Source organism: Ailuropoda melanoleuca, chromosome 6 (genome assembly GCF_002007445.2).
Source record: "Ailuropoda melanoleuca isolate Jingjing chromosome 6, ASM200744v2, whole genome shotgun sequence".
In the NCBI taxonomy this organism is placed as follows: domain Eukaryota; kingdom Metazoa; phylum Chordata; class Mammalia; order Carnivora; family Ursidae; genus Ailuropoda; species Ailuropoda melanoleuca.
The window spans coordinates 34,518,152-34,545,767 of record NC_048223.1 but is presented as its reverse complement, the minus strand read 5'-3'; the positions used below and the strand labels follow the sequence as shown (position 1 = coordinate 34,545,767).

General features: G+C 37.0%; 1 protein-coding gene across 3 annotated transcripts in view; it reads left to right on the top strand.

Annotated features, from left to right (window-relative positions):
- CTNNB1 (catenin beta 1) overlaps positions 1 to 27,616 on the top strand; it is a 36,925-nt gene that overhangs the window by 458 nt on the left and 8,851 nt on the right. For all 3 annotated transcript variants that reach the window (XM_002923808.4, XM_011230549.3, XM_011230548.3), the window contains exons 2-7: positions 23,401 to 23,461; positions 23,892 to 24,119; positions 24,318 to 24,571; positions 24,698 to 24,936; positions 25,026 to 25,227; positions 26,327 to 26,471. In XM_002923808.4, coding sequence (XP_002923854.1) covers positions 23,449 to 23,461; positions 23,892 to 24,119; positions 24,318 to 24,571; positions 24,698 to 24,936; positions 25,026 to 25,227; positions 26,327 to 26,471 — 1,081 coding nt within the window. In that variant the 5' untranslated portion in view covers positions 23,401 to 23,448. The remainder of the gene's footprint in view (positions 1 to 23,400; positions 23,462 to 23,891; positions 24,120 to 24,317; positions 24,572 to 24,697; positions 24,937 to 25,025; positions 25,228 to 26,326; positions 26,472 to 27,616) is intronic.

The following is a 27,616-nucleotide window of genomic DNA, read 5'->3' as shown; positions in this document are numbered from 1 at the left end:
GGGACGGGGGTGGGGGCTCCGCCTTCCCATCCCCAGCGGGGAGTTGGGGTACGGACGCTGGGCCTGGGACGCCACCCAGGTCCCATCTGCTGGGTCGATAGGGCCAGTAGACTTTCTGTTCAGATTCTGTCTTTCGTTCTTAAGGACGAATTAAGAGAATTCGTAAGAGAATTGTTATTATTATTTTTTTTAATGCCCCGCTTATGTGAGTTTGGCACTGGCGCTTGTTTAGACCCAAGCAACTTTAAACCTTAGAGGAACCAAACTAGTGCAGGCGGTGCGATGCGTCAGTACGGTTTGCACATATAAATCCATGTCCTGCACCTATATTTTCTTGTACCGTGCAGATGAATGAAAGCGGCATGCAACGTACTCAGTCTTTTGGATTTATGGCGGTGGGAGTGAGACCCTAGTAAAAATAGGGGCGGGGGCCAGGGCGACTTTCTTACCAAGTGAACGGCGGGATTCAGCTCCTGAGTGCTTCGAGAATCTTGTTGGTAGAAATGATTTATTCAAGTACTTTCATGGCAGCTAAACATGATTTTTAGAGCACGTTTTCTTTTCAGCAGAGTGAATTTTTCCCTCGCTACGAAATTGACCAAATAAAATTTAAGTGTTGCAACTTCTTTTCTGTGTTTTGTCTCGGGAGAGGATTTTGAGCAGAGTCTTTGGGAGTTCTCAAAGCCTGCTTCTGAATCCGCGAAACTTAAAAGCCTTGGCAGTTGGGTATAGTTGTTTCCTTCGTTTTCTGTTCCCTTTTGGAGGGAGCATTGTCTCCATACTTTCTATCTTCCAGACATCTGTGGTCTCCCCTCCCCCCTGAGTTTGTGAGTGGTGAATGAAGAGAGACTGGCCTGCTGGTATGCAGAGGTCGGCAAAAGGAAATCGAGGAGTGGTTTTAGTGAAATGAGAGCTTTGTATCATGAATAGTGGTGGCTTAGACTAGACATCAACTTGAAGAGACAGACGGCTATCCTTTGCTAAAAGTCTAGGCTAATGTTTTTCAGATCGCTGAAGTTACAGAGTATTTTGTGTGGAATTTAGGAAGCCATTTCGTTATTGTCAGTTGATGAACATTCAGTACCTTTAGATTTCTTCATGATAACTTGTCTTCATCCTACAAAATAGTAGACATAGCTTGAAATGTCTTTACATAACGCTACCGTTAACTATCTGCTTAAATTAGGGACATAAGCTTCTACTTAGGAGGCTTTGTTTTGGGTCTAAGCTAAGGCTGCTGCAGTATTTATTTGACTTAACATTTAAACCCACACATTCTCTCGATTTTAAAAAAAAGTACTATTAAGGTTTACTGGAGAATATCGTTTCTCGAAATTTGCTTAATTTGCACCCAGTATTCATTACTTTGACCCAGGCTTTGTTCTGAAGGCCATGTACAAGGACAAGGCCCTAAAGTGATTGCAACAGTAACTTGAAAAACTTGCAGAAGACTATTCTATAGGATTAAAGGAATGCTGAGACTATTCAAGCCTGAAGTCCTTGAGGGGGGAAATAAAATGCACTAGGAAGTTTAGTATAGCATGCGACTTAGAGTCCTTGTGGAGTCCTAAGCTTGAGGCTCTCCCAGAGGCTGGAACAATCATTTTAAATAGTTTTCAGGGAAAGCCAAGTTTTTAAAATAAGGTGGTTAATAAAAAAGTGAAACATTTACCAATGTTCAAGTGTCAAGTATTCAAGAGTTTTCTTTCTTTTGAACTAATTGTTATTAGATATCCTTTGCCAAGATTATTATGTAGAATAAATGTGTATTCCAGTATTAAAACTCATAACTGAATTGAGCTTCCTACTGTTACTAGTCATGACTAGAATAAAAATTATTCATATAAATAAAGTTTTGTGTGCTTGTTTTCATAGATACTTCCCTCCCCAAATAGGAAGGGAAGACTTGAAGTAGGCAGATTTCTCAAAGGGTATTTTAAGATTTAGCACTTACAAAAACTATGTGCATATACCCTTTTTTATTGTTGGATGGGTGGAAAGGGGAACATAAATATTGTTGAAACTAGGGACATGGATAATTCAAAAGTTTGAATATCTTTTTTATAGTTGTAAGCAGCAGTGAAATTACAACCCCCCAAAATGGACTATCCATGTATTTTCAGCCAAATGAAACTTTTGTATTATTCAAATGAAAAATGTATCTGTCCAGTTATGACATTTTATTTCTCTTTCATGGTTTACTAGTTGTTGATAATCAATAATTGCAGATGAGTAGGTGGTAAAATTTAAGTTTGTACTTTGAGCTTGGTTGGAAGTATGGTTGATTGCTTACCCAGGGTGGAAGGGGTGAATGCTTTTTGTGCAGGACAAACTTCTAATAAAAAGTATTACAACTCTTGTGTAGTGCTTCATATTGACTTGTGACACTGTTTTTTTTAAAACATTAGTTGTATTAACTTTTTCTTGCAGCTCTCTTCTTGTTGGGAATATGATATCTTTTGTTGAAATAGTATGACTGAAAACATTTTTATACTGTAAAAGTAAATAGTAAGGTAAAAAGTAAATAGACTAGGAACTGCTTCTGATTATTCCAGAGCATGTAGGTATTGACTCCTGTACCCTTATATAGAGGATACTGATTTGCAGAATCAGTTCTCATTCTTTAACAGACCATTGTTTATGTAATACATTTTAATTGTGTGATAGATAACTAGGCTAATAGGCTACAGTAAGTATATACTTCTCAGGTTCTAGCAAGAGAAAATAACATGATTTGTGTTGCTTGAAAATGAGTAGGAATTAACTCATACAGTTTTTCATCATTTAAACTCAGGAGAAAGTTCTTTATTTCCTCTCTCTACTTAAGAATGCTGCTTGTATTTTAGTGTTTCATGCAAGACAGAGCTTGACTCAGTTTGAGACCTAGATCCATCTGTTGAGGCCTGAACCCTGCTATCCTTAAAAGTATGTATAAAATCTACTTTCCCTAAAGAAAGATAGTCTTGACGGAGAAAGTTACATTAGGAACCCTTTTTTAGAGTTTAGCTGCCTTTTTGAATTTGTTAATTGTGGGCATCTCATCTTTTAAGAGACCCCCCTGCCCCAGTCTCCCTCAAACCTCACGCAGCAGCAGAGTGAGAGTAGTGTTAGGGCATGTTTTCATTGCGTGCTTTGGTCATGTTGAGTGCCCTCCAGTGGATATAATGTAATGCTTGTGATTTTTCCCCCCAGCATGTTTGTGTGGATTATATTTTTGAATAGTTATGATGAGAAAGCATCAGTTAAGAAAGCTTTTGAATTCTAGACTAATTTATTCGTTATCGATACTGGTCATTGAATGATTGGCTTGAGAAAATGTCATTTCAACCAATATTTGTAGGAGAAAAATCAAACTTAAATTAGGTATTGCATTTAACGTAAGCCAGTTTAAGTAGGTTAAATATATCATGATGATAAAACCAAAAACTAACTATAATAATTTGGGGGTGGGAGTTCATGTGCGTAGCCATCCTATTGAATTACAGATACTAAAATTCTCAGAAGTTGCTAAGTTGTCAGTGTGTCTAAAATAAGTGACACAGTAAAACAGTAAGTGCTCAACTCATATTATCAAGGAATATGTCTGTGTTAGGAACTAGATAGAAACAAAACTAGCTCGGTCAGTGTCTGTGAACTCTAGACTATAATGCCCTAGTTACTGTAGGTTTTCATTGTATAAGGCTGTGGGTGGTGATGTACTATGCCAATATTTTGCCCTTTAAATTTTTCAGTAAAAACCTTTCTCCCTGCTCCTGTATTAAAGTTCTTAGTTTTTATTAGTGATTTTTTTATGAGTATATTTGTTTCAGTTTGGATTCTGATTAGTAACAAGAATGTATTCTCAATTAACTTTTGGAAGTAAAATGTTAATTTTATGGAAAATTAATCAGTTTAGATAAACTTTAAAATGTTGCCTGTTTTTAATAATGGGTGGTTGAAATGAAATTGAAAAGTTGACAGTAGGGAAGGAAAATGACAGTATCGCTTACTGCTCCATTTTGCTCTTGGAATTCAGTGTCATTTTTTTAAAACATCGATAATGATTTTTGACTAAGAAATATTGTTATGATTTTTTTTAAACACAGCAAGAATGCCTTATTTTATACAGATGGTTATTCAAAATGGATTTGTTTCTTCATAATGGATCATTTTTGGAATTAGTAATGTTCAAGTTGGTTCTTTGTATTTGCATCATTCATTGTCTCTCAAGGTTGAATAGCTGTTCCAGTTGTCCAAGATTTTTATGAGATACAAGAGTGCATTTGAAAGTTCTTCTAAAAAAAAAAGTGCATACGGTTTACTGAAAAATTCTATTAAGGACAATTTATCTCTGAAATTGGCTGCTTGTCTTCATTATTATAACATACAATATTTGGACATTCAAGATAAGTGACTGAAGTGAGATTGTTTTCATAAGCCATGTAGGATTGGTCTTCTATTATAGTGGCAGTGGCTACTCAGTGTTTCTAGGACCAGGTGGTATAGGGTAACTGGGACCGTGTGGAATACAACAAATTGGAGAGTTCAAATCCCTTCTAAGTAGCCAATCTTAGCAGTTCCAGCTATTGTGTGGGACTATAGTTCATGTTGCCACATCATCTGAGTATTTTTTTCCTGAGAGAAGCAGGAAATCAGATTAATGTGCATCCTTTGATTTGCACATGTTGGTGAATGAAATTCATGTTTTAAGACACTGTGCAGCACAATTTAAATACACCTACTGGGAGGATACTGCCAGTTTGTAACATCTGGGGTAGTCCCATTTAGAGTACAGTTCTTTATGATAATGATTCTACTAAATGTCTAAGGATGATATGAATCCGTGGGTTCATATAACATAGGAAATAAGATTGTTAAACTATTAGGGTCATCTTTAGGCACTTGGAAAATGCCTTCTATCACTTGATTATACATTGGGAACCTAAAAGCACTTTTCTGTTACTAACTTGTTTGTGAAATCTGGGAAACTCACATTTGAGTTTAGGAATTATAAGATAGCTTGGTTAAGGAAAAGGAGAAATAACAATTGGTCATCTTAATTGCAGTTTTTTAAAGTGCATTTTTAAAAGAGTTCAGAACAATCTGTGAAGATATTAAAAATGCTGGACATATTCTGGCTGCGTGTACATAATCATGTCAGCCTGAAATTTTATTGATGTCTTTAAATTATGTCCCGGTTTTTATATGAAGTCTATACTTCTAACGTAAACTGTTATCAGACCAAATCCAAAACTTAAAAGCAAGGTTTAGATAATGAAAAATTAATTGACTGTAAGTTTTACTTAAATTAATGGCATGTCATTACTTGGTTAGGATAAATTTATGCAGGCAGTTAAATAGATTTTGGTTAAATCTTTTGTTGCTAGGGCAAAGTTTTTCGTTTGTAGAGTTAGAAAAGTTGGGTGTTTAGTCTGCAAGCTGCGTGTTTAAATGACAAGCTGTGTCTGGACCTAAAATGCAGTGTATAGGGCAACATTGGTTATAAAACACAGTTTCTGAGAACAGTGCTACAGTTGTATTTATATGATATGGTATAGAATACAAACTGATCAGTGGACTTCTCACAAAACATTTATCTCAGAGGTGCTTACTCGTTGGCCTATCCCCCTATCCCTATCCCCATGTAACTTTACCAAGCCACTGTAAAGTTTCTCCTATAATATGCCAGAAATTTCCTGCCTCTGATTTCTTGAGCTTGTTGAAAAGGCTGCCACCCCTCCCCAGCAGTTTGAATAGCGTGAACAGCTGGATGATGCTGGGGTGAAAATGCTTCATAGCACTTCCCATTTTCTCCCCTATTTATTTCTGTCTTTTAAATGTCTTCACTAATGTTCCCACAGTTTTACCTGTGATTTCTTAATTCACCTGTTGCTGTACTGATAGTTTTCTTTTAACTGATTTGTAACAGATAGGTTAAACAATTAGTTAAAAAAAATTGGGTGGGGGTAGATATTGTTAACCTCTTCAAGTTCTGTCAAGTTCATCAGTTCTCAGGGCATACAAACCATATCTGTGATTAATAAATCTTACCTCAAATGCTGGTAGCTGATCTGACTTGGAAGTAAAAGATGTGCAAAGGCTGAAGGGTTAGTTTAATAAGCTTCTTTTATTAAAAGGGTTTTAGGATAGCTGACATAATTATGACGTATGTGTAAGTATATACACACATTTTGTACATTTTTCATATAAAAGTGCGAGAAGTTAGATTTACAGCAGAATTTCTTGGGAATGCAATTTGAAGATGATCTTAAATGATTGTAGTAATTTGCTGCACTGAGGGGTGGTTGTTGTAAACTTTTTTTTTTTTTTTAAGTATAATTAAGTGGTTTGGGGGTAAGGATGTAGGGAGTGAGTCTGTCTTTGAAGTTTTCCATATACTAGATGCGTGCCATTTGTGTAAAACGGGAACACGGGTTTCTTGGAAATATTTTCCAATCTTAACTGTGGAGGTTTCCAAGTGGTGTTCCATTCTACTATGTAGAAAGTGCTGGCTTAGACAGTTAAATTCTTTTTCTGAGCTACTGAAAGATTGTAGCAATGTCAGATATTACTTCTATCTACCTAATAGTTCATTTAGATGCAAAAGTAGACATTAAGTGTTACCTGCAGGAAACCTAGTATGCGTGGACATAGAATAGAACTCTTTAGATAGATTAGTAAGTTTAGTCTGTTTTCTGGCATTTTGCTTAATTCTACAGTTTGGTTTTTAAGTCCAGCTATTTTATTATTTTTTTATTATCTTCTGTTGGAAAAGCCACGTGAGATTATAAAATTAGGTTTATATTGTTCTGACTTCTAATTATGAATATTTTGTGTGATCCAGTCATGTAGTAAAACTGTTACTCTCTTATAGTTGTCCTGTAGGTTGCTATTTCCTGCCTTAATTCGGCTGTCATTTTTCCTGGGTCCTGAATCAGAGTGCTGGTCATTCTATTTCCCATAGAATAAGAAATAAGAGGCTAGAAAATTTAAGAGATTAAAAGTCTGGAATACCTGAAGATTGGGGGTCATTCATGAGGGAGAGTAATGATAGTTAAATTGGTATTGCTCAAAAGTGGAAGCTGGGAAGTACTAAAATTGATTTTTTTTTTTTTTTTTGGTAAGAATACTTAATAATCTTGCTTCAAGAATACCCTGACTATATGCTAAAGGGCCCTGGGTTTCTCCCTTTGCCATTATACCCCAGATCGTATTACATTTCTCTAGAAAGCTCCAAGACAGGAAGACTATGAGTCCCTTCTCGGCCATCAGAAGCTAACCAGGAACTCCTTCACTACCCTATCTATCAGTCTGCATCAGATGTCCATCTTTAGAATGGAGGAAATAGTGTATCCTGGTCAGAGGCCAGTCCTGACTCATGCGTTTTCAAGGACTTTGTTCTTTTAGTTATACCTAACTTTTCTGTGTTAGCCTCATCCCTCCAGATTCTAATTCCATTGCTTTTTTGATCTCCGTCTCTCACCTTTTATCATTCTCCTGAAATTCACTCACTGTGCCTTCTATAACTCATAGTCTTCTGCAAATCCCTTTTATTTTCAGTGTATTCTGGGAATGTTCCCTTCTCTTTCTTAATCCCACTGTAACCTAGCCTCTCTCCTATAATGCTACTTCCCTTGCAGCTCTCTCAGTATCTCTTTGCACACTAAACCAGGAGGTACTAAACCAGGAGGTAGAGAAAGTGTCTTTTACTACTAAACCAGGAGGTAGAGAAAGTGTCTTTTTCATTGTCACGTCTTAACCATTATTTTCCAGAACTTCAAACTTTGCCTCTCATGCCGTCAAATTATACTACCCACTACCACTCTTTATTTTAGTCACCTACCAACTTTCCTGGGGAGTGTCATCTCCCTCCTTCCTTGAACACTTTATTAGCCTGGCTCACTGTCTTCTTTATTTCTGTCATAATTCTTGGTGATATCAATGACCATGTAGAACAGTGCTACTCAAAATGTCGTCTGGTCTGAACTGTTTGTTACTAATATGGATTATGGTAAGGGTTTTGCACCAGAATATAAATCACCTGTCACTAAATTCACTAGTTTAGTGCAGCTGACTTCTTTTGTAGCAAGTCTTTTTGATAAAGGACACAGTGTGTTGATTTATAATTTGGCACATGCTCCTTATGGTGTCATGGTCTGGCTCTTTGAGGAGCATTGATATAAAAGATGCTTCCAGTATTTTGGCCTATTAGTTCCTTGATTTCTTCTCCAATGATCTTATTTTTCAGTCTGTTTCATCCACATGTTCTCATTTCATATCCTAGAATATGTTGTCTTTTTCCAATAACTATCCCCATCCCAGTCTCATTTCAAGTGTCCCACTGTCTTATTCCTCTAGTAAATACTTCCAATTCCAACAGCCCTTCATCTCCACCAGAACCCACAATCTATCTATCTAAGCTTTTCAGTATCCCTCACTCTCACTTATACCCAGTTGAAATTTCATGTTGAATCATAATCATTTTCTTATATATACTCTAAACAACTTTGTCCTTCTCTGGCTTCATCCCCAATGGTCCGTGGTCTATTAGTTCACCCTCTTTTATGACTGTATTTTTCCTTTTCTTTTTCTCAAACATCCCAGCACCTCCTCCCCTATCTTCACTTATCTAATGCCCCTGCTTTCTATATCACTAAGCATATTGAATAATTGAAAGAATTCCTGCATGCTCCCATATCTGTGACCGTGCTCTTTACTTTCTCTGTCACTGTGGGTGAACTCTAGTGTTCCAAGGTAAGGACATTTGTATACTAGATCCCGTTCCCCCTTGGTCTCAAGAATATTATTACTCTTGTCAGTCTCCCTTCTCTTGCATCATTGGTTTTTCCTTCTCTGCTAGCTCTTCCCATGAGCATATAAACATGATTGTTTATCTCATCTTAAAACAAATTTTTCCTCCTGTCTCCCCTTTGACCCACCACCTACACAAAATACCTTGAAAAATATGCTTATATTTACTCTCCCTTTTCTTTTGAACCCCTGCGAGCAACCACTGTTACACATTTCCAGTTCTCATTTCTTTTAACCTGTTAACTAACATTTGGCACAGTTGGCTTGAAATGCTTTTTCTTTGGCTTCTGTGCCACCATGTCTGCTAGCAGTTTTCTTCGTACTTCACTGGTGGCTCCTTCTTAGTCTCCTTTGCTTTTTCTGTTCTCTCTCTAACCTCTTTGTTGATGTGACTGAGAGTTTTACGACCTCTCCTTTTTTGCTGTCTAAATACACTCCAGTCTCATAGCTTTAAACAGATAACATTTATTTGCTGATAACTTCCAAATTTATATCCCTAGTTTGGGTTTCTCCCCTGAACTCTAGATGCTAATATCTAACTATTTTGAAAAAAAATTTGGGGAGTCTAAGAAGCATCACAAACTTAATACATCTGGAACTGAGCTCCCAATTTCCTGTAAGGCTACTTCTCTTAACTGTTCCTAAACGCAGCTGATTCTTCCCAGTTACTCGAACTTCTAACAGTATTGTTCGTGAGTCATTTTTCTCTCACACAGCATTTCCAAACCCTGTCTGCAAATCATGTCTGCTCTCCCTTTAAAGATACCCAAAACCTAACCATTTCTTACCATAGCCTTGCCATTGTAATCATTTGCCCAGATTACTGCACAGGCCTTCTAACTGGTCTCCCTGCTTATACCTTTGTTCCCCTAAAATATATATTCTCAACACAGTAGCCAGAGTAATCCTTTTAAAGCAGTAGATCATATAACTTTTCTGTTCAGAAACCTCTAGGTGCTTACCATCTCATTCAGTAAAAGCACAAACTCCTCTGTTTAGCACTCAGTCACCTACTACTTTCCTTCTCCTTCTGTGCCACTGTTATGTTTTTCCTCCAACTGGTCAAGCATGTTGCCATATCATGGCTCACTTCCTCACCTCTTTCAGGCTTTTTCTTGATGTCATGTCTAAAATCACTGTCCTTCTCTAAGTTCCTATCTCCTTTCTTGGCTTTATGTTTCTCCTTAGCCCTTATCACTCTGTAACATAATAGATAACAATATAACCTTTTATTTGTTTTGTTATTTTCTTTTTTCTTAGCCTACCAGAATGTAAACTCCAGAAAGACAGGGATTTTTGTCTGTGTCCCTTGACTGTTTTCTTCCCAATGCCTACAGCCATACGGCATAGTAGTTGATTGGTAAATAACGTGTTGAGTGAGTCTTATCACCTCATTTGGATCATTTACAATAGCATATAGGTATATTCCAGACCTTTGCAGAGATGGTTCCTTCTTGCCATTTGTGGCTCATGTTCAGGTATCACTTTTACATTAAAGTCTTTCCTGTTCACTCATTTTCATTTTATCATATTCTCTTATTTGGTTTGTGGCACTCTGAAATAACATTGTTTACTCGCTTGTTCTTTCTTCCTCTCCTGGTCTCTTGTCTTAATTTTGTATCCCTGGTACCCAGAAGAGTGGAAGTTATGGGTACTCAATAAAGGTTTGTTGGCTGGGTGAATATTCTAGAATTGGACACCCTTTGTTTTCCTCCAGCTAATTAATGCCCCATTTATTTCTCTGCTCTACTTCACAGTGTGTCCCTATCCTATGGACATGTCTTCACTTTTCATCTCCCATTCCAGTTCATTATTCCAGTGAATATGCTCCACCGAGCTTACTGTTGGACTTGCATGGTTGACCAACCATATGAATACTTTTTAGCTTTATTCTTGCTGGACTATCCAGCATTTGATATATTTTTAAAAATTTTTTATTTATTTATTTTTTCTTCCTTCTATAACAGCACTCACCAGTAGAATTTTCTGTGGTGGTGGAAATGTTCTACATCTGTGTTGTCCAGTGTGGTAGCCACCAGCTACATGTGGCGATTGAGTATTTGAAATATGGCAATCTGAAGAACTAAATTTTTAATAAAATTAAATGTAAATGTAAGTAACCACATGTGACAAGTAGGTATTGTATTGGACAGTGCAGTTGTAGAAATACTCCCCCCTTTTTTTCCTTCATTGCACTCACCTCAGTATCACAACCTAATTGCTAAACCCAGATACCTAAAATTCTTCTTTACTTCCTCTTACCCTGCTATAATTTCTCTAATTTATTGCAGTCAGTCTGTTGTTTCTGTTTCCAAAGTATTTCTCCAGTGTAGCTATTTTTTGTGCTAAAGGCACCACTGTCACCTGGACTGTTTGCTATAATTTCTTACAGGTTTCCCTTTATTTCTTGACCCCTTTTCAGTTTTTCCTGTTATAAACGAAACCAGCTTTTTAAAAACTCAATGGGATCTTGGGGCATCTAGGTGGCTAAGTCAGTTAAGCATTGAGACTCTTGGTTTCGGCTCAAGTCATGATCTCAGTGTCCTGGGATTGAGCCCTGCCTTGAGCTTCGTGCTCATTAGGGAGTCTGCTTGAGATTATTTCCCCATACTCCCTCTCTGCTCCTTCCTCCGCCTCTGCACATGCACGCTTGTGTGCTCTCTCTCTCAAATAAGTAAATAAATAAAATCTTAAGAAGGCAATGGGATTTTGTTATTCACCAGCTTATAAACGTTCATGGACTTTCAGTAGCACTTAGGGGAAAAATGCATTCCTTACGAAAGTCTAGAGAACCCTACAGGATCTGGCTGTTTTCAGCCTCGTCTCCTTTTCTCACTTTCCCACTATAATTAAAACTCTGGTCTCAAGGTTTCATTCTTAAAAGTGATCAGGTCTTTATGACTGTGGGCTTCTGCACATGTTACTTCTGTTTCTGGAATGTTCCTGCTCTGCTCCTTACATGCTGTCTCTTTTGCATCCTTCAGGTCTCAGCTTTTGAAGGTTACCTTCAAGAAGCCTTTGGCCACTCTGAGGATCTTCCACTTGTCCTTGTGTCATTCCACTCCCTTCTCCTACTTGTTACTTAGTTATACACATACCGCTTTTCGTAATTGTTTATTCAGTTATTGTCTATCTCCCTATCAAGGTTGCAAGGACCATGTCTGCTTTAATCGCCACAGTCTACCCAGCATCTATTATATACCTCCTCACGTGTAGCATTTGCATAAACATTTGTTGAATAAATGAAATCTACACATACGTTGTATTTATGCCATTAGTATTGCTATTTCCTTGAACTTTTCAGTAAATGAAGGAATTGTGGGGAAACTTTCTTGTGGAACAGAAAATCTTGATTAACATCACAAATTGGTAAATCGAGAAGACAACATAATATTACCAGTTAGGCATTCATATGTACCTCCAGGTTATGACTAATTTACTGGTGTATTTTTGGGCTTAAAATAGAGATTTAGAGCCATTCCTTGAAGTTTTTTTGCATTGAGATAACGAAAGTAGTCACATTTTGAAAATAAAAGCTTCCTAGCTCACTCTGCTTTCTGTAAGATTCTGCTACTCTTCCTAAATATAAGAGAGTGTCATGAATATGAAACCTGTTGCTATGGTAAGGCTGTCAAAGGCAGCCAAAATGTCCTGTTTGGGAGAGTAACATAAACTTCATATGCATGGTGGGGTATAGACGGTTGCTAAAGTTTAAGTAAGAAATGGGGCACCTGGGTGGCTCAGTTGGTTAAGCATCTGACTCTTGATTTCAGCTCAGGTCATGATCTTAGGGTCCCAAGATCAAGCCCTGCATGGGGCTCTGGCGCTTAGCCCAGAGTCTGCTTGAGATTCTCTCACTCCTTTGTCCCCTGCCCCTCCTCTGCTTATGCTTTTTCTCCCTCTCAATAAATAAATAAATAAAATATTTTTTAAAAAGGTTACAGTAAGAATCTGTGTTAAGAAACACCTTTTGTCCCAGTGAAAGGTGTTTGTTAAAGAGCTGACCCTGTGGTTACTCTGTAGAGTCACATTTGTTTTATTATTTAACTTGAGTTGCTATTGCATACATAGAGTTGGACCATATGGTTCATCTACAGCTGTAGCCCTTTGCTGGGGGTAGCAGTGTCAGCAACATGTATGACACTTTAAACAAATTTAAAAATGCAATGCCAGGGTCCTATCCCAGCCCTACTGGGTTAAAGAACCGTGGGGAAGGAGCAGAGTCCTCTGTGTTTTTTAAATTTCCAGGTTAGAATCATTGCCAGGACCTGGTAGCCAGTTTAAAGGGTCCTTCAAGCAGACTTGGAGATCTTTATAGTTTAAAAAAAAAAAAAAAAGTATTTTAAAGGCGTACATATATTGAAGCCTAATTCTGGTTTACTCCATATCTGGTCTTAATGGCCCGAAATGTTTTTCCCAAATAAATGGTCTTGATGTGGCTTTCATATGTCATTTGTTTCAGTTTTGTTTTTCACATAACCTGTTTCTGGAGGTACAGGCAAAAGCAATGTGTGACTTCTCAGCAACTTGTTAACTTACTTAACCCTTTCTGTTATTGGTTTCATATGGTTTAATGTACTTAATTGTAAACTCAGTTGCCTTTGGTTTGTTCTCAGTGAAAGTATGTAATAAATAGGTGAGGGGATGGGCAACTACCATCCTCCACCTGTTTTTGTGTGGCCTGAGAACTAAAAATAGTTTTTATATTTTTTAATGGCTGATTCAAAAGTCAAAAGAAGGATAAGATCTCATGACACGTGAAATTACATGAAATTGCAAATTTGTAATTTCCATTAGTAAAGTTTTTTTGGAATACAGCCATGCTTGTTTGTATGCCTATTGTCTAGCTGCTTTCACGCTATAATAGAGTTGAGAAGTTCCAGCAAAGATCCTTTTTAAAAAACATTTTTATTGTTGAAAGTATAGTTGACATAAGGTGTTGTAAATACAAAGTTTCATGTGTACAACATACTGATTTGACAGTTCTGTACATTACTCACTGCTCATCATGATAAGCATGCATAGTCACCATTTGTTACCATACAATGCTATTGCAATATTATTGTATTATTGTCTGTGTTTCCAATGCTGTACTTTTCATCTCTGTGATGTATTTATTTTATAACTAGGTCTTCCTTGGAAAAATGTTTATTTAGGTCCTCTGTCCAGTTTTTAATTAGATGTTTGGGGTGTTTTTTGGTGTTGAGTTTTGTAAGTTCTTTATATATTTTGTATACTAATCTCTATTGGATATATCATTTGCAAATATTTTCTCCCATTTGGTAGGTTGCCTTTTCATTTTGTTGGTGGTTTCCTTTGCTGTGCAAAGCTTTTTGTTTTGGTGTAGTCCCATTTTATGCCCTACAAAGCCTAAAATAATTACTGTCTGGCCCTTTACAGAAAAAGTTTGCTGACCTCTGTTTCAGATGAGGTATGTTCTTTATAAATGAATCCTTCATGTTCCTAAAGGCAATTAAGAAGTCTCACAGGTCATATATAAATGTTTTTTGGTTATCTAAGCCTTTGTATTATATTTCATTTGTCTTACTGTCTAGTTTTTGAACATCTTTCTTATTGGCACATTCAGTCCCACAAATATTTAAAAGCTTGGTATGTGGTAAGCACTTTGGATACAATGAGAAACTAAAGGTACAGCCAGCCCCAGCCCTCACAGAGTTCACATGTTGAACTTTTTTCTTTTTTAAAAGGTCTCTGTGCTGTATGGTGGGAAACTCTTACAACAAGTGAAAAAGAGGGAGGTTATTGCTAAGGGGTATAAAGTAATGCATTAATTATTTCCAGAAGTCTTTGAGTCCCTTGCTGTTAATTCTGCCTATAGCCTGAACCTAGAGATTAACATCTGGAGACTTTCTTGAAATAAACTCTTACATCTCCTTGGCATAATAAGCTTGTGTTTGAAAATTTTGCATTTTCTTGTCAGCAGTAGTGCCATCTAGCTAGGCACAGAGTCAAAGTATGAAGTATGTAGTGATTGGCATTTTAGATTGTTTACTGATTTTTCCTGTAGTCACTGTTGAAAGGATGTAGTTCTTTTTGCTAACCTTTCTCTTGCATTGATCTGCAGCATTGTTAATTACCAGTTGTCCTTAGCTTTCAGGTGGGGGTGGGATATATGATTTGATTAAAAGGGCACATGATTCTGAGCTTAATTGTAAGACCTGGATTGAATTTTAACTGAGCAGCAGTTTATTAGCTATATTTTTATATTAACTGCTGGTAGGCTTTTAATCTGATAATTTGGGGACTGTTGTATGTGAGGTTTCTGGGAAGATCCAGTGGAGTAATATTAGACTCAGAACTCAAGTTACTAAGCATTTAATTATGATACATTGTTAAGTATGTCAAGGGCAAAATTAGATGTTTACCTGATATTGCAAGGCAACATCCAAAAATTTGCTGTAAAATATATTTAAATCAGTGAATCAAATCTGGCATTACTTTGTAATGCAGTTGATTCTTAGAGTAGTACCATTTTAATAGAACAAGAACTGAATGAAAATCTCTATTAAACTAAAAATAGGGAAATTATTTATATAATTAACTAAAATGTTATTTGTCTAAATATCAAAAAAATGCAGTGTTTGATTTCCTTGCTTTTGGAAAACATTATTTTTCCAAAGAATAGGTCTTTTTGTTCTTTTAGCATTTTTCTTTTTCTTGTACTAATGGTTGGCTGAGAAGATTCCACATTTCTTTTGCAGAAAGTCTACTTTATAGGCCACTTAGCTTTCATACTTAGAAACATTTCCTTAATGCTCAGTATCACTGGCTAACACTTATGGGGCTAAATGATATATTTTCTTGGAGAAGTATCATTTCTAATACTAATGTATTACTTATATAAATTTAATTCTGGGAATGTATGCAAAAAAATCTTAAAATATGCAAGTGCTTTGCATATCAGATATGTGTTGAATTTTTTTTCCCTAAAAAAATTCATTATTATTATTATTTTTAAAGATTTTATTTATTTATTTGACAGAGACAGAGACAGCCAGCGAGAGAGGGAACACAGCAGGGGGAGTGGGAGAGGAAGAAGCGCTCATAGCAGAGGAGCCTGATGTGGGGCTCGATCCCATAACGCCAGGATCACGCCCTGAGCCGAAGGCAGACGCTTAACCGCTGTGCCACCCAGGCGCCCCCAAAAAATTCATTATTTTTTATGGCTACATAGTTATCCACTACCCCTTCTCACTTGGATGATTTACGGTTTATAGTAGCTTCCTGATTGGTGTCCCTGCTTTTCTTTTGGCTCCTCATCATCTTTTTTTATCCATACAGACACTAGAGTGAACTTTAAAAGGCCTAAATCACAGTACATGCACCTCCAGTGGCTTCCTAGTGCACTTCGGATTTTATTCTACATCCTTATTGACCTGGTCCTTTTCCTCTTTTTTTTTTTTTTTTTAAAAATTTTATTTATTTATTTGGCAGAGATAGAGACAGCCAGCGAGAGGGGGAACGCAGGGGGAGTGGGAGAGGAAGAAGCAGGCTCACAGCAGAGGAGCCTGATGTGGGGCTCGATCCCATAATGCCGGGATCACGCCCTGAGCCGAAGGCAGACGCTTAACCGCTGTGCCACCCAGGCGCGCCCCCCCTTTTCCTCTTTTAATAGTTACCTGATTCTTGTTAAACTGGTGACCTTTTAGTACCTTTACCAAACAGCTCATTACCTTCCTTTGCACTTTTTCTCTGTGTGAAGTGTTCTGCCCCATCTTTAGTTGGCTGGCTCCTCCTCCTCTGCTCAAATGTTCCTCCATCATCCCTCACTCTTATCTAGAGTAGCCTTCCTCCTCAACCAGTTACTCTGTTCTCACCTTATTTCCTTCACAGTAGTTCTTTAAATTGTTTTGTTTTTATTTACTTTCTAATAGTAGAATGCAAGCTTTACTAGATGTATGAGTTTGACTCTGACTCTCTTATTCATTGTTATTGCAAAGCCAGTAACATGAAAGATGTTACATATTTTTTCAGTGGATGAAAATAAATTCCATTTAATAGATAAATTATTTTTTATTCATTCCCTTGTTGATCATTTGGGTAATTTCCAGTAATTTCTATGAATGCTTCACTGTGCAGACCTCTTGGCATACTTCTGTGAATATTCCTGCATAATACATTTCTGTTTTAAAAATGGAATTTTAAATTGAGAGGGTATTTTTGCTTATATTTAATGGGTAGTGTCAACTTACCCTCTAAAAAGTTTCTGCCAGTTAACTCTTGAGTAATGAGGTGAGAGGCGTCAGACCCCATGCAGTCCAAAGTCTGTGTATTAACTTTGACTCCTCCAAAACTTAACTTACTAATAGCCTACTGTTGATAGAAAAAAAAAAAAAAACAAACCCTTGCTAATAACATAAACAGAGGACTAAACCATTTTTTTTGTATGTTGTATGTATTTATATACTGTATTCTTACCTTAAAGTAAGCTAAAGAAAATGTGAAGAATATCATGAGAAAATACATTTGTTACAGTACTGTACCAAAAAAAAATCCATGTATGCAAGAAACAAGTGTTGGCAAGGATATGGAGAAAAAGGAACGCTCTTGCACTATTGGTGGGAATGCAGACTTGTGCAGCCATTGTGGAAAACAGTATGGAATTTCCTCAAAAAATTAAAAATAGAGTCACCATATGATCCAGTAATTCCAGTACTGGGTATTTACCCAAAGAATACAAACACACTAATTTGAGAAGATATATGCACCCCTATGTTATAGCAGCATTATTTATAATAGCCAAACTATGGAAGCAGCCCAAGCGTCCATTGATAGATGAATGGGTAAAGAAGATGTAGTTTCTTTATGTGATAGAATATTACTTGGTCATAAAAAAGAATGAAATCTTGGCATTTGCGACAACATGGAGAGAGCTAGAGAGCGTAATGCTAAGCAGAATAAGTCAAAGACAAATACCATATGATCTCACTCATGTGGAATTTAAAAAAACAAAACAAATGAGCAAAGGAAAAAAAAGAGACAGACTCTTAACCATAGAGAACAAACTAATGGCTATCTTTACTGGTCTGATAAGCAAAAAATAAATGAATTTCCATTCTTCCGTGTATATTTATTGCTTGCTCTCTATTTTTTCTTTGAAATGATGGTTCATGCCCTTTTCCTGATGTTTTTTGCTTATTGATTTGTCCTTAGTTCTTTGTGTACTATGGATATTATTAGCCTTTCCTTTAATCATACTTCACCTGTCTTGTGTCCAGTATGTCATTTTTTAAATTACTTTGCATGTGGTGTTTTGTTTTCTTTTTTGGTTTTTTTTTAGCCTGGAATTTAAAAATTTTATGTACACACATAAATGGCCCTGCCAGTTTCAGAGTTTCAAGTCATGCTTCTATTTGGCTTCTTACCATTGTTTATTACTATATATACCACCCTTATATAAATACCTTGTTTTATCTCGTTTTATTTCTTACATGTAAATATTTGATGAATGTAGGTTAAATTTTAACATAGTGAAATGAAAATAGATGAAAAAAGGATAAAAGAAATGTTTTTTAGAAGACAAGCCCATCTCCTGATACTGTTAATCACATAATCCACCTGCCTCCCGCTACTTGAAGTATCACCTTTTTCATTTATTAAGTTGCCATATTATATCTTGGTGTTGTCTGATTACAGTAGTCCCTTATCCATTCATATCCCAGTTATACAATTCTTTAATTGCTGTGGCTTTTGATTTATAATGTATTTTAGTATCTGATAGAATTGGTCCCTTCTCATAGTTATTTCAGTCTTTTTTTAAGTTATTATTGTCTTTATATTTCCATTCCAAATGAACTTCACCATTTTCAGTGCTAAAGAAATCTGAGAATTTGGGTGGAATACATCATTTTTATAAACTAAGTTAGAGAAAACCAACAATATATTATTAATATAAAAGTTTTCCAGTCAGAAAAACGAATTCCGTTTAATCTTGTAAGTACTTTGTTTTTATTGTTGCTTTTATGAATGAGATATTTTTGTGATTATATTTTTCTAACCTATTTGTATATAGGAAAGTAGTTTGTACATCATGGTCCTTTTTATTAAAAATTTAGTTTAACTGTGAACTGTTTTCTGTGCAGCCTTATCACACTGTAACTTAAAATGGGTGTAAAAGTGTCTCTAGAGTGTTAACAAAGAAAGTCCTCAAGTTAAAAAGTATTCAGCTAATCATCATTTTGTGAACTTGAGAGAAACAGGATTTTCAGTTTTAGGATATAATTGAAACAGACCCTCCCACATAGTTTTTATAGTCTTTAGCCTTCTAAAATAGATGTGTAGATTGCTTAGCTTTTGTGACTGCTGCCTCTTTAAGGAGACAGGAGTGTTTATTTTTTCCTCATCTTTGAGACTTGAGTTTGTTAGGTCTGGTTTGACCAAAGTGTGCATGAAATACTTGTGTCTTTTATGGATAGTTGCATTTTTATATTTTTTGAAATCTTATTTGGAGTTTATCTGAAATGCCAGTGTAGAGCTATTTCCTTATTTTTAACCAGTTATTTTTGCTATGCAAGATATAGAGAATAACAAATATGTAACAAATAGCCATGTACTCACCGATGGCCCAGATTAAGAGATGCATGTAATTTTGCTGTACTAATTTGATTTAAAAAAAATGCTGAGGAGTTGAAGGCATCTTTAATACCCTTCATTCCTGATTCCCTTTGCACCCAGGTATTAAGAAGCTGGCATGTAATCTTTGTACTTTTACTACATCAACAATATTATTTGTTTTGTTTTAACTTAGCTGGCATAAATTTTTATTTGGAAGTTATAAAAATGTGCCTGTGTAAAGGCTATTTCTTATATACTTTAAAATAGCTGTGTTTTAAAATATCTTTTTGGTTGCTTAGATTAATAATACAGGCTGAAGTAAAACTCTGCTTTTTGTAGTGATTTGTTCAAAGTGGATGAAGTGAAATTGTGTTTTAAAACATTCTCTTCTTTTCTGAATGATCTGGACTGTTTTAGGATTATGTTACTGACCAAAGATTCCGTGTGAAGCTGCTCATTGGTGAGACTAAGGATATATCAGAAGTGTAAAGGGTATTATATAGTCGAATTATTATTTTTTTAATTTTTTTTAATGATTTTATTTATTTCTTTGACAGGGATAGAGACAGCCAGCGAAAGAGGGAACACAAGCAGGGGGAGTGGGAGAGGAAGAAGCAGGCTCATAGCAGAGGAGCCGATGTGGGGCTCGATCCCATAACGCCGGGATCACGCCCTGAGCCGAAGGCAGACGCTTAACCGCTGTGCCACCCAGGCGCCCCTATATAGTCGAATTATTTTAACTAGTAAAATTGTTTTTTCATATATACACAGGAGGCCTAAATATGCTGTATCAATGATGATTCAAGGAGTTTCTTATACATAACATATACATGTACTTTATAAAAATATAAAGGGACATTAAGAATCTGGCAAGCCAAAAATGCTGCATGTGGCAAACAAACAAGAAATGTAAGCATTTAATTTTAGAATTTAGAGAAACTTGCAGTGTTGGGTGTTGTGTTACATTAGATGGATGGACATGGCTACCTCAGGTTATCCTGAGCCAACGGTTGATGCTGCTCGCACCTTGCTTGGTAAGCTGGCCACTCATACAGGGCCGCCTTTGAAAATTGTCTGTTTATGCTCCGTCAGTATTATGGAGCTGTGTATCAAAGGTCTTATAAATTCTTACCCTTTTAGCTCAGTAGTTGGAGCAGCCCTCATGCGGAAGGGAAGTAGAAGAAACTAAGAGAATCATTTATATGCAGACATTCTTGTTCAGCATTGTTTGAATAGCAGACTAAATGAGGGAGGACTGTATATTCAAGAATGGGAGATTTGGTTGAATTATAGTATAGATATAGGATACAGTGTAGATGAAAATATTTTGTTAGGGTCTACAGTACAAGGAATTGGTTTTTGTATGTTTATATTAGAAGAGTACCTAACAGTAAATTTAATAAAATACTGAATAAACCAAAATGTCATTAACTGTGTATCATTATTATGGGAATGACAAAGAAAAATATTATTTTATACTAAGCATATACTACTTTGTAGGTACGGTGGAGAATAGGGAAGACAATAAAATGAAGAAAGAAGAGAGATCGTTTGGGAAATGACCTCATTTTTCCTATTCACAGATAGTTCATGTTTCTTCTAACAGCCATTTTTACACCTATGTATTTAAAGATAATACAAAGGGCATTGATGTTAGGAGTTTTGGAGGAGCAAAAGTATTATTAGATACTTGTTTTTTATCGGCTGGTGTAGGAAGACTCCTCTCAGAATACACAAAGACATAGCTGAAGAGTAAAGTAGGAAGGAAACTAGAGTGATAAGTGTTTTAACTGAAAAGTGCCCAAACAGGAAGATTTGAGGAGACTATAAATTTTTTAACTGGCAAGATATTAGTAGGGACGCTTAATAAAAATGCATATGTATGTACTTTTAGATTTACAAAGCAAATTTTCCTTAGAATGTTTTTTAATCCCTGAGGATTTTTCATAAGTTTATCATACTCCTGAAATAGAGTTGTGTTTTCTTACTTGAAAACACCTACCTTTTATTTCTCAACCCTCTGGATTGACACTTGGCCTCCTCACACATAGGATTGTAGCGAAAAGCAACAATACTTTTCTTGTATGCTGCATAACATTTTTAGTGCTATAAAAATAATAGTATTTACAAGTCCCCAACAAACAAATTGGTATTGTAAGTTTGGACTAGGAGCTTGCTTTTTTCCATAAAATCATTATAGATTATGGTCAAACTACAGATAAGCCCACATGAACAGATTTTACGCAGTAACATGGCTAAATGTTTTGCCTTTGCATCAACAACAAGGAAACAATACTATAAATGTTTTTTCCTTGAAGTCATATACACTTTAACCTTGAACAACGCAAGGGTTAGGGGCACCCCCCCCCCAGTGGAAAATCTGCATATAACTTTGACTTGCCAAAAACTTAACTGCTAATATCCTACTGTTGACCAGAAGCCTTACCAGTAACATAAACAGTTGATTAACACATTATTTATGTATATTATAGTAACTAGTTGGTTTCTGAGCCCTGTGGCATTGGCCAAAGGAGGAGCCCAATGTAGAACATGTTTTAGGTCGCCTTCCCCAGAAATATACTGGCAGCTGGAGTGGGGAGCTCAGTTTCCAGAGAGGTGGAAAAATAAAAGCTAAAATGCAGCATTGGTGAATAGAGAACTTGGGTGGTTCTCAAAGTGTGGTTTGTCGATCACTCGTGCATCCTAGAATGTTTATTAAAAATTGAGGTTTCTATGCCCCACTCCAGTCCTGTTGAATCAAAACATTAAACACATAATCCCGCTTGGTATCTTAAAAGATTCTTATTGACAGGAACCGCCTTTATTATTTTCTGTTTTTCATTTTGCTATATACAAAGATTGTCAACTGTTTCTATCGTGGACACTAGGAACAATTGTATTCGCAACTCTTGTCCTTTCTTCGTGTCAGGTGATATTTGTGGTTATAAAAATCTAGTACTTGAAGAGCAATTTCAGGAATAATTTTAATACATGCTTCCTTTACATAGAGCAAATAGGACTTCAGTAGTTTCCAACTTTAGACTTCTCTTTACATTGATAGAATGCACACTTCACACTTAAAATATTTTAGTCCATATCTTTACATATTGGTAAACGAATATGTAATTTGTAGTGCAAGGTAAACTTGTTTAGGGGAATACTTAGTGATAAAGGAAATTTTGTTATTAGGAATATCTAGTGGCCATGAGCCTTTAAACAATTCTCATTTGCAAGTAGTTTCCCGTGTGATTCAGTGTTTTTCAGACTATTACACAATAGAGCCAAAATGCAAACATGTATGCTAAGATGTATATGTAATGAGTGATTAAAATTTTTATAATGATCGAAACAGCATTACATTCAGTAATACGTACATTTATAATACATCATTGCTATAAATTTGAACTAGAAAAATTTTACTAAAAAGGTGCTTTTTGTGTTGCAAACTTATATTTGAAAAGTAATTTTACTTCTTAGTAAAAATCTGAAATCGAGCATTCTGATCCAGTTGCCAAAACCTGCTTTGTGAAGGTATTTTAGATGGCATTGTATTGTATCAGGAAAGAAAAACCATGAAATCTGGTGTTTTTTTAAATCCCATGTCCAATTCCACTGTCCAGAAAGATCTCTGAATTTTTCAGTGAAGGAAGTTAAAAAGGGAGAGAGGCCTTTTGGGAACTCAAGTTGGAGTTGATTTTGAATAGTTTTATTTTTCCCTGCCTTGTTTTCCTTATAAATTTTCTTTGTCTGCAACAGTAATTATGCTTTCTGACATCCTGAATAACCGTAGTTTGTATTTCTACTTAAAAAGAGGTGCTTGTTAAAGAGGAATTTTTACTTAGAGGTTCAGCAGTGGTGGAGCTGTGGTTGAGTGTTCAGAGGAGACTGGAGTCTGGGTTTTACTCTCACATGATAAAAGGAAATTTGGGGCTTTTTGTGGATATAGTCCACGGTGTTTAGCAGGCCATCCTAGTGACTGAAAAGTACTAAAAACAAACTACTTTTAAATCCTAATGACTTGATTAACTCTTTTAGGGTATCTGAAGCACACCATACAACGGTTTTGAAAATCCTGTGTGGGCAATGGCTACCCAAGGTTTGTATCATAAGTCTTTAGTTACTGAATGGGGGCTCTGCTTCATTGCCATTAACCCAGTCTGGCTCAGATCCCCCTGCTTTACTCTCTCCCTGCTTACTTGTCAGGCCACCTTTTGCTCCATTTTCTGCTCACTCCTAATGGCTTGGTGAAATAGCAAACAAGCCACCAGCAGGAATCTAGTCTGGATGACTGCTTCTGGAGCCTGGATGCAGTACCATTCTTCCACTAATTCAGTGAGTAACTGTTAGGTGGTCCCCTAAGAGTGTAGATATTTCATCACTGAGCTAATCCTGGCTATCGCTGTCATTCTTGGCTGTCTTTCAGATTTGACTGTTCCTAACAATATTTCAGTGGACATATCACAGATTTTTTAAATGAAGGTAACATTTCTGTGGTAGTAATGCTAATGCTGTTTGATTTTTTATAGCTGATTTGATGGAGCTGGACATGGCCATGGAGCCAGACAGAAAAGCAGCTGTTAGTCACTGGCAGCAACAGTCTTACCTGGACTCTGGAATCCATTCTGGTGCCACTACCACAGCTCCTTCTCTGAGTGGTAAAGGCAATCCCGAGGAAGAGGATGTGGATACCACCCAAGTCCTGTACGAGTGGGAACAGGGCTTTTCTCAGTCCTTCACTCAAGAACAAGTAGCTGGTAAGGGTGTTACCGTCTTAGTATAAGTCGAGGGCAATTTTGAGAATGATTCTTACGAAAATTAGTATGTAATCGCTTTAATAAAATGGTGTGGTAAAGAAAGGGGAGTGATTGCGTTGTTACCTTACCACTTACGGTAGCACGAATTCAGGTGAATGCTGAATTACGGTTAGTGAGTGCTGAATTTATCTTTTCCAGATATTGATGGTCAGTATGCGATGACTCGAGCTCAGAGGGTGCGAGCTGCTATGTTCCCTGAGACATTAGATGAGGGCATGCAGATCCCATCCACACAGTTCGATGCCGCTCATCCTACTAATGTCCAGCGTTTGGCTGAACCATCACAGATGCTGAAACATGCAGTTGTAAATTTGATTAACTATCAAGATGATGCAGAACTTGCCACACGTGCAATCCCTGAACTGACAAAACTGCTAAACGATGAGGACCAGGTAAGTTACGATATGGCTAGCTTGTAATCTGCTTTGAAGGAAACTCTCAAGGAAGGAGCCTCAGAACCTCTACCCAATATCTGTATTTGAAAACTAATGCTGTCTCTTAATTCCTGTACGTTCTAGGTGGTGGTTAATAAGGCTGCAGTTATGGTCCATCAGCTTTCTAAAAAGGAAGCTTCCAGACACGCCATCATGCGTTCTCCTCAGATGGTGTCTGCTATTGTACGCACCATGCAGAATACAAATGATGTGGAAACAGCTCGCTGTACTGCTGGGACCTTGCACAATCTTTCTCATCACCGTGAGGGCTTACTGGCCATCTTTAAGTCTGGGGGCATTCCTGCCCTGGTGAAGATGCTTGGGTAAGAAAACATGGTCACATTGCTTGAAGTTAAAGAAGGAGAAGAGTGCCATCACAGCATTTCTGATGAGGCTTTTTTCTTTTTCCCAGCTCACCAGTGGATTCTGTATTATTTTATGCCATTACAACTCTCCACAACCTTTTATTGCATCAAGAAGGAGCTAAAATGGCAGTGCGTTTAGCTGGTGGGCTGCAGAAAATGGTTGCCTTGCTCAACAAAACAAATGTTAAATTCTTGGCTATTACAACCGACTGCCTTCAGATTTTAGCTTACGGCAATCAAGAAAGCAAGGTAAAAGAATTTTTCTGAATGTGGTTCATGGAGCATCAGGGAATCTAGTGTTATGTCCTTCTGTGGACTCTCGCACATTTTTTGTACACTTCGGCCTTTGTGTATATCCTAGAAAAAAAGGTGGACTTCTCTTTTTCTTTAAATATTTGTATGAAGCTAGGTGATAGGGATATAGTGAGCAAACTTAGAGCTGTTTCATTCTTAGGTGGGTGATAGGCACTGAGATATAATAATCTAATTACTATTTAATTTATGTATTCCAAGGAAGTAGAGGGGCTATGAGAGCATATATATGAACCAGACCCTGTTTGGAAGGTTCAGGGAGTCCTGTGGGAGAAAGTGATAGTTGAGTTAAGCTCTCAAGGATGAGGAGAGACTGACTAGGTGAAGGTCAGAGAGAGGAAATGACACTTTTGAAAGTCCTACTAAGGGAGGAGAGGGATGAGTTTATGAAGAGTAAAGAAGAGGAAAGATTTGAGATGAGACTGTTGAGATATCAGCAGGGCATGTCCCACAGAGCCTTGTAGAATATGTTCAAAGAGTAATGGAAAGCAGTTCAGTATCAGCAGAGGCATGAAGTGATGAGATTTGTGAAAATCAGGATACTTTGGAGGTGGGGGTATGCAGGGAAGTAAAGGACAAGAAGAATGATTATTTCATGATAACCTCATTTTAAGTAGGTGAATAACAATTAGGAAACGCCAAGAGCCAGAGCATTAGGACTTCTAAGTGCCTGTTCTGGTTCAAATTTTCCACAAATCTGCTTTTTGATACAGCATCAATATCTGGGCATTACTGTTGCATACCAGGATGGTTTCTGTTTGTTTCTTTTGCTCTGATCACTGTGGGAGGAAGAAGATTGGGGCAGAGTTGATAGAGTCTTGGGAGTACTGGGATGCCTGAATTTGAGTGGAATGCTGTGGATGGAGGGGTTAAACAGGGCTCCAGTATGGGGATCTGGATAATGGGGTCCAGGAATACATTTAGGTCAATGGCAAACTGGCTGAAATGCTTGTATAATAAAATAGGTTGGTAACGTGGCTTTTCGTGGTCATATGGTGAAGATTCCATGACTAACAATACATCTATATCTTTCTAGCTGATCATTCTGGCTAGTGGTGGACCTCAAGCTTTAGTAAATATAATGAGGACCTACACTTATGAGAAACTACTGTGGACCACAAGCAGGGTACTGAAGGTGCTGTCTGTCTGCTCTAGTAATAAACCAGCTATTGTAGAAGCAGGTAAGTATTTTGAGTGTCATGTGTACAGCATCTTGCAGTTCTAATTAGATTACTTGTCTTTGGAAAAGGGTAATACAACTTGACCTTAATGGGCTGAAACTGAATAGAACCAGTTTGCGGGCAAGATCACATTCAAAGTATTTGACACCTGCACTGGTGCTGTTTAAGCCTAGGTTACACAGAGTTCTTATTACCCATCAAAAATGATGGCTGATGATACTTGGTAGTTTATATTGTGTGCATGTTGGTAACAGAGGAAAGGAATAGAGGGACTAACCTCTATTTGAAATGGGGCCTTTCGTTTGTTTTTTTTTTTGTCATGAGGATACAGTTACTCTTCAGCTACCTAGCATCAGTTCTCCTTTCTGTAACCCACTTAACAGTATCTACCTGGACTCTTAAATCAAGCTTCATATCACAACTGGAAGAGGGAAAATATGAACGCATTTAATAAAAGGAAGTACTGGGAATAAAGTGTAGGGTTGGTAACACCTATTTTTCTCATTTGTTGAGAGTAATTTTTCTTGAGAATTTTTGGGAGAGAGGGGCATTATAATTACCCGGGATAGCGGCTGGCCCTGAGATGGACAGGTGTGGCTGTGTTCATATTCAACAAGGGGATGAAATTCTGCTAGCTATTCCAGAAATAGTAGGAGTGCTTGCAAAAAATGCAGATTTTTGGACTTAATCAGAATCTTGGAGTGAATTGACAAGGTCAGTGGGTAGCTGGAAATGTGTATGGGCCTGGAGACCTAGGCATCTTCCATTTTAAGAAGTTAAGTTATCCTGATGTTCATTTGTGTGTTCTGAAAACATTCAGCACCTGTGTCTCAAGCACTAGAATAAGCATGTGATGGACACTGGATAACCAAGCAGATATGGTCCCTATATTTATTCTTCCATTCTGGTGAGGGTGACAAAAATATGCAAAAGACGGGGACATTACAACTTAGAATGAATTCTGTGTTGGGGAGAAAGGAACAGCAAATACTGAAACAGAATTAATGGGGAGGGAAGAGCTTCGCTGAGACAGGGACATAAAATGGGATTGCAGAATGAGAAGGCACCTGTTAGCTATATGAGAAGTGGGGATTAGATGCCTTCCAGGCAGAGAAAAGAAACATGTGCTATGTCCTGGAGGTAAG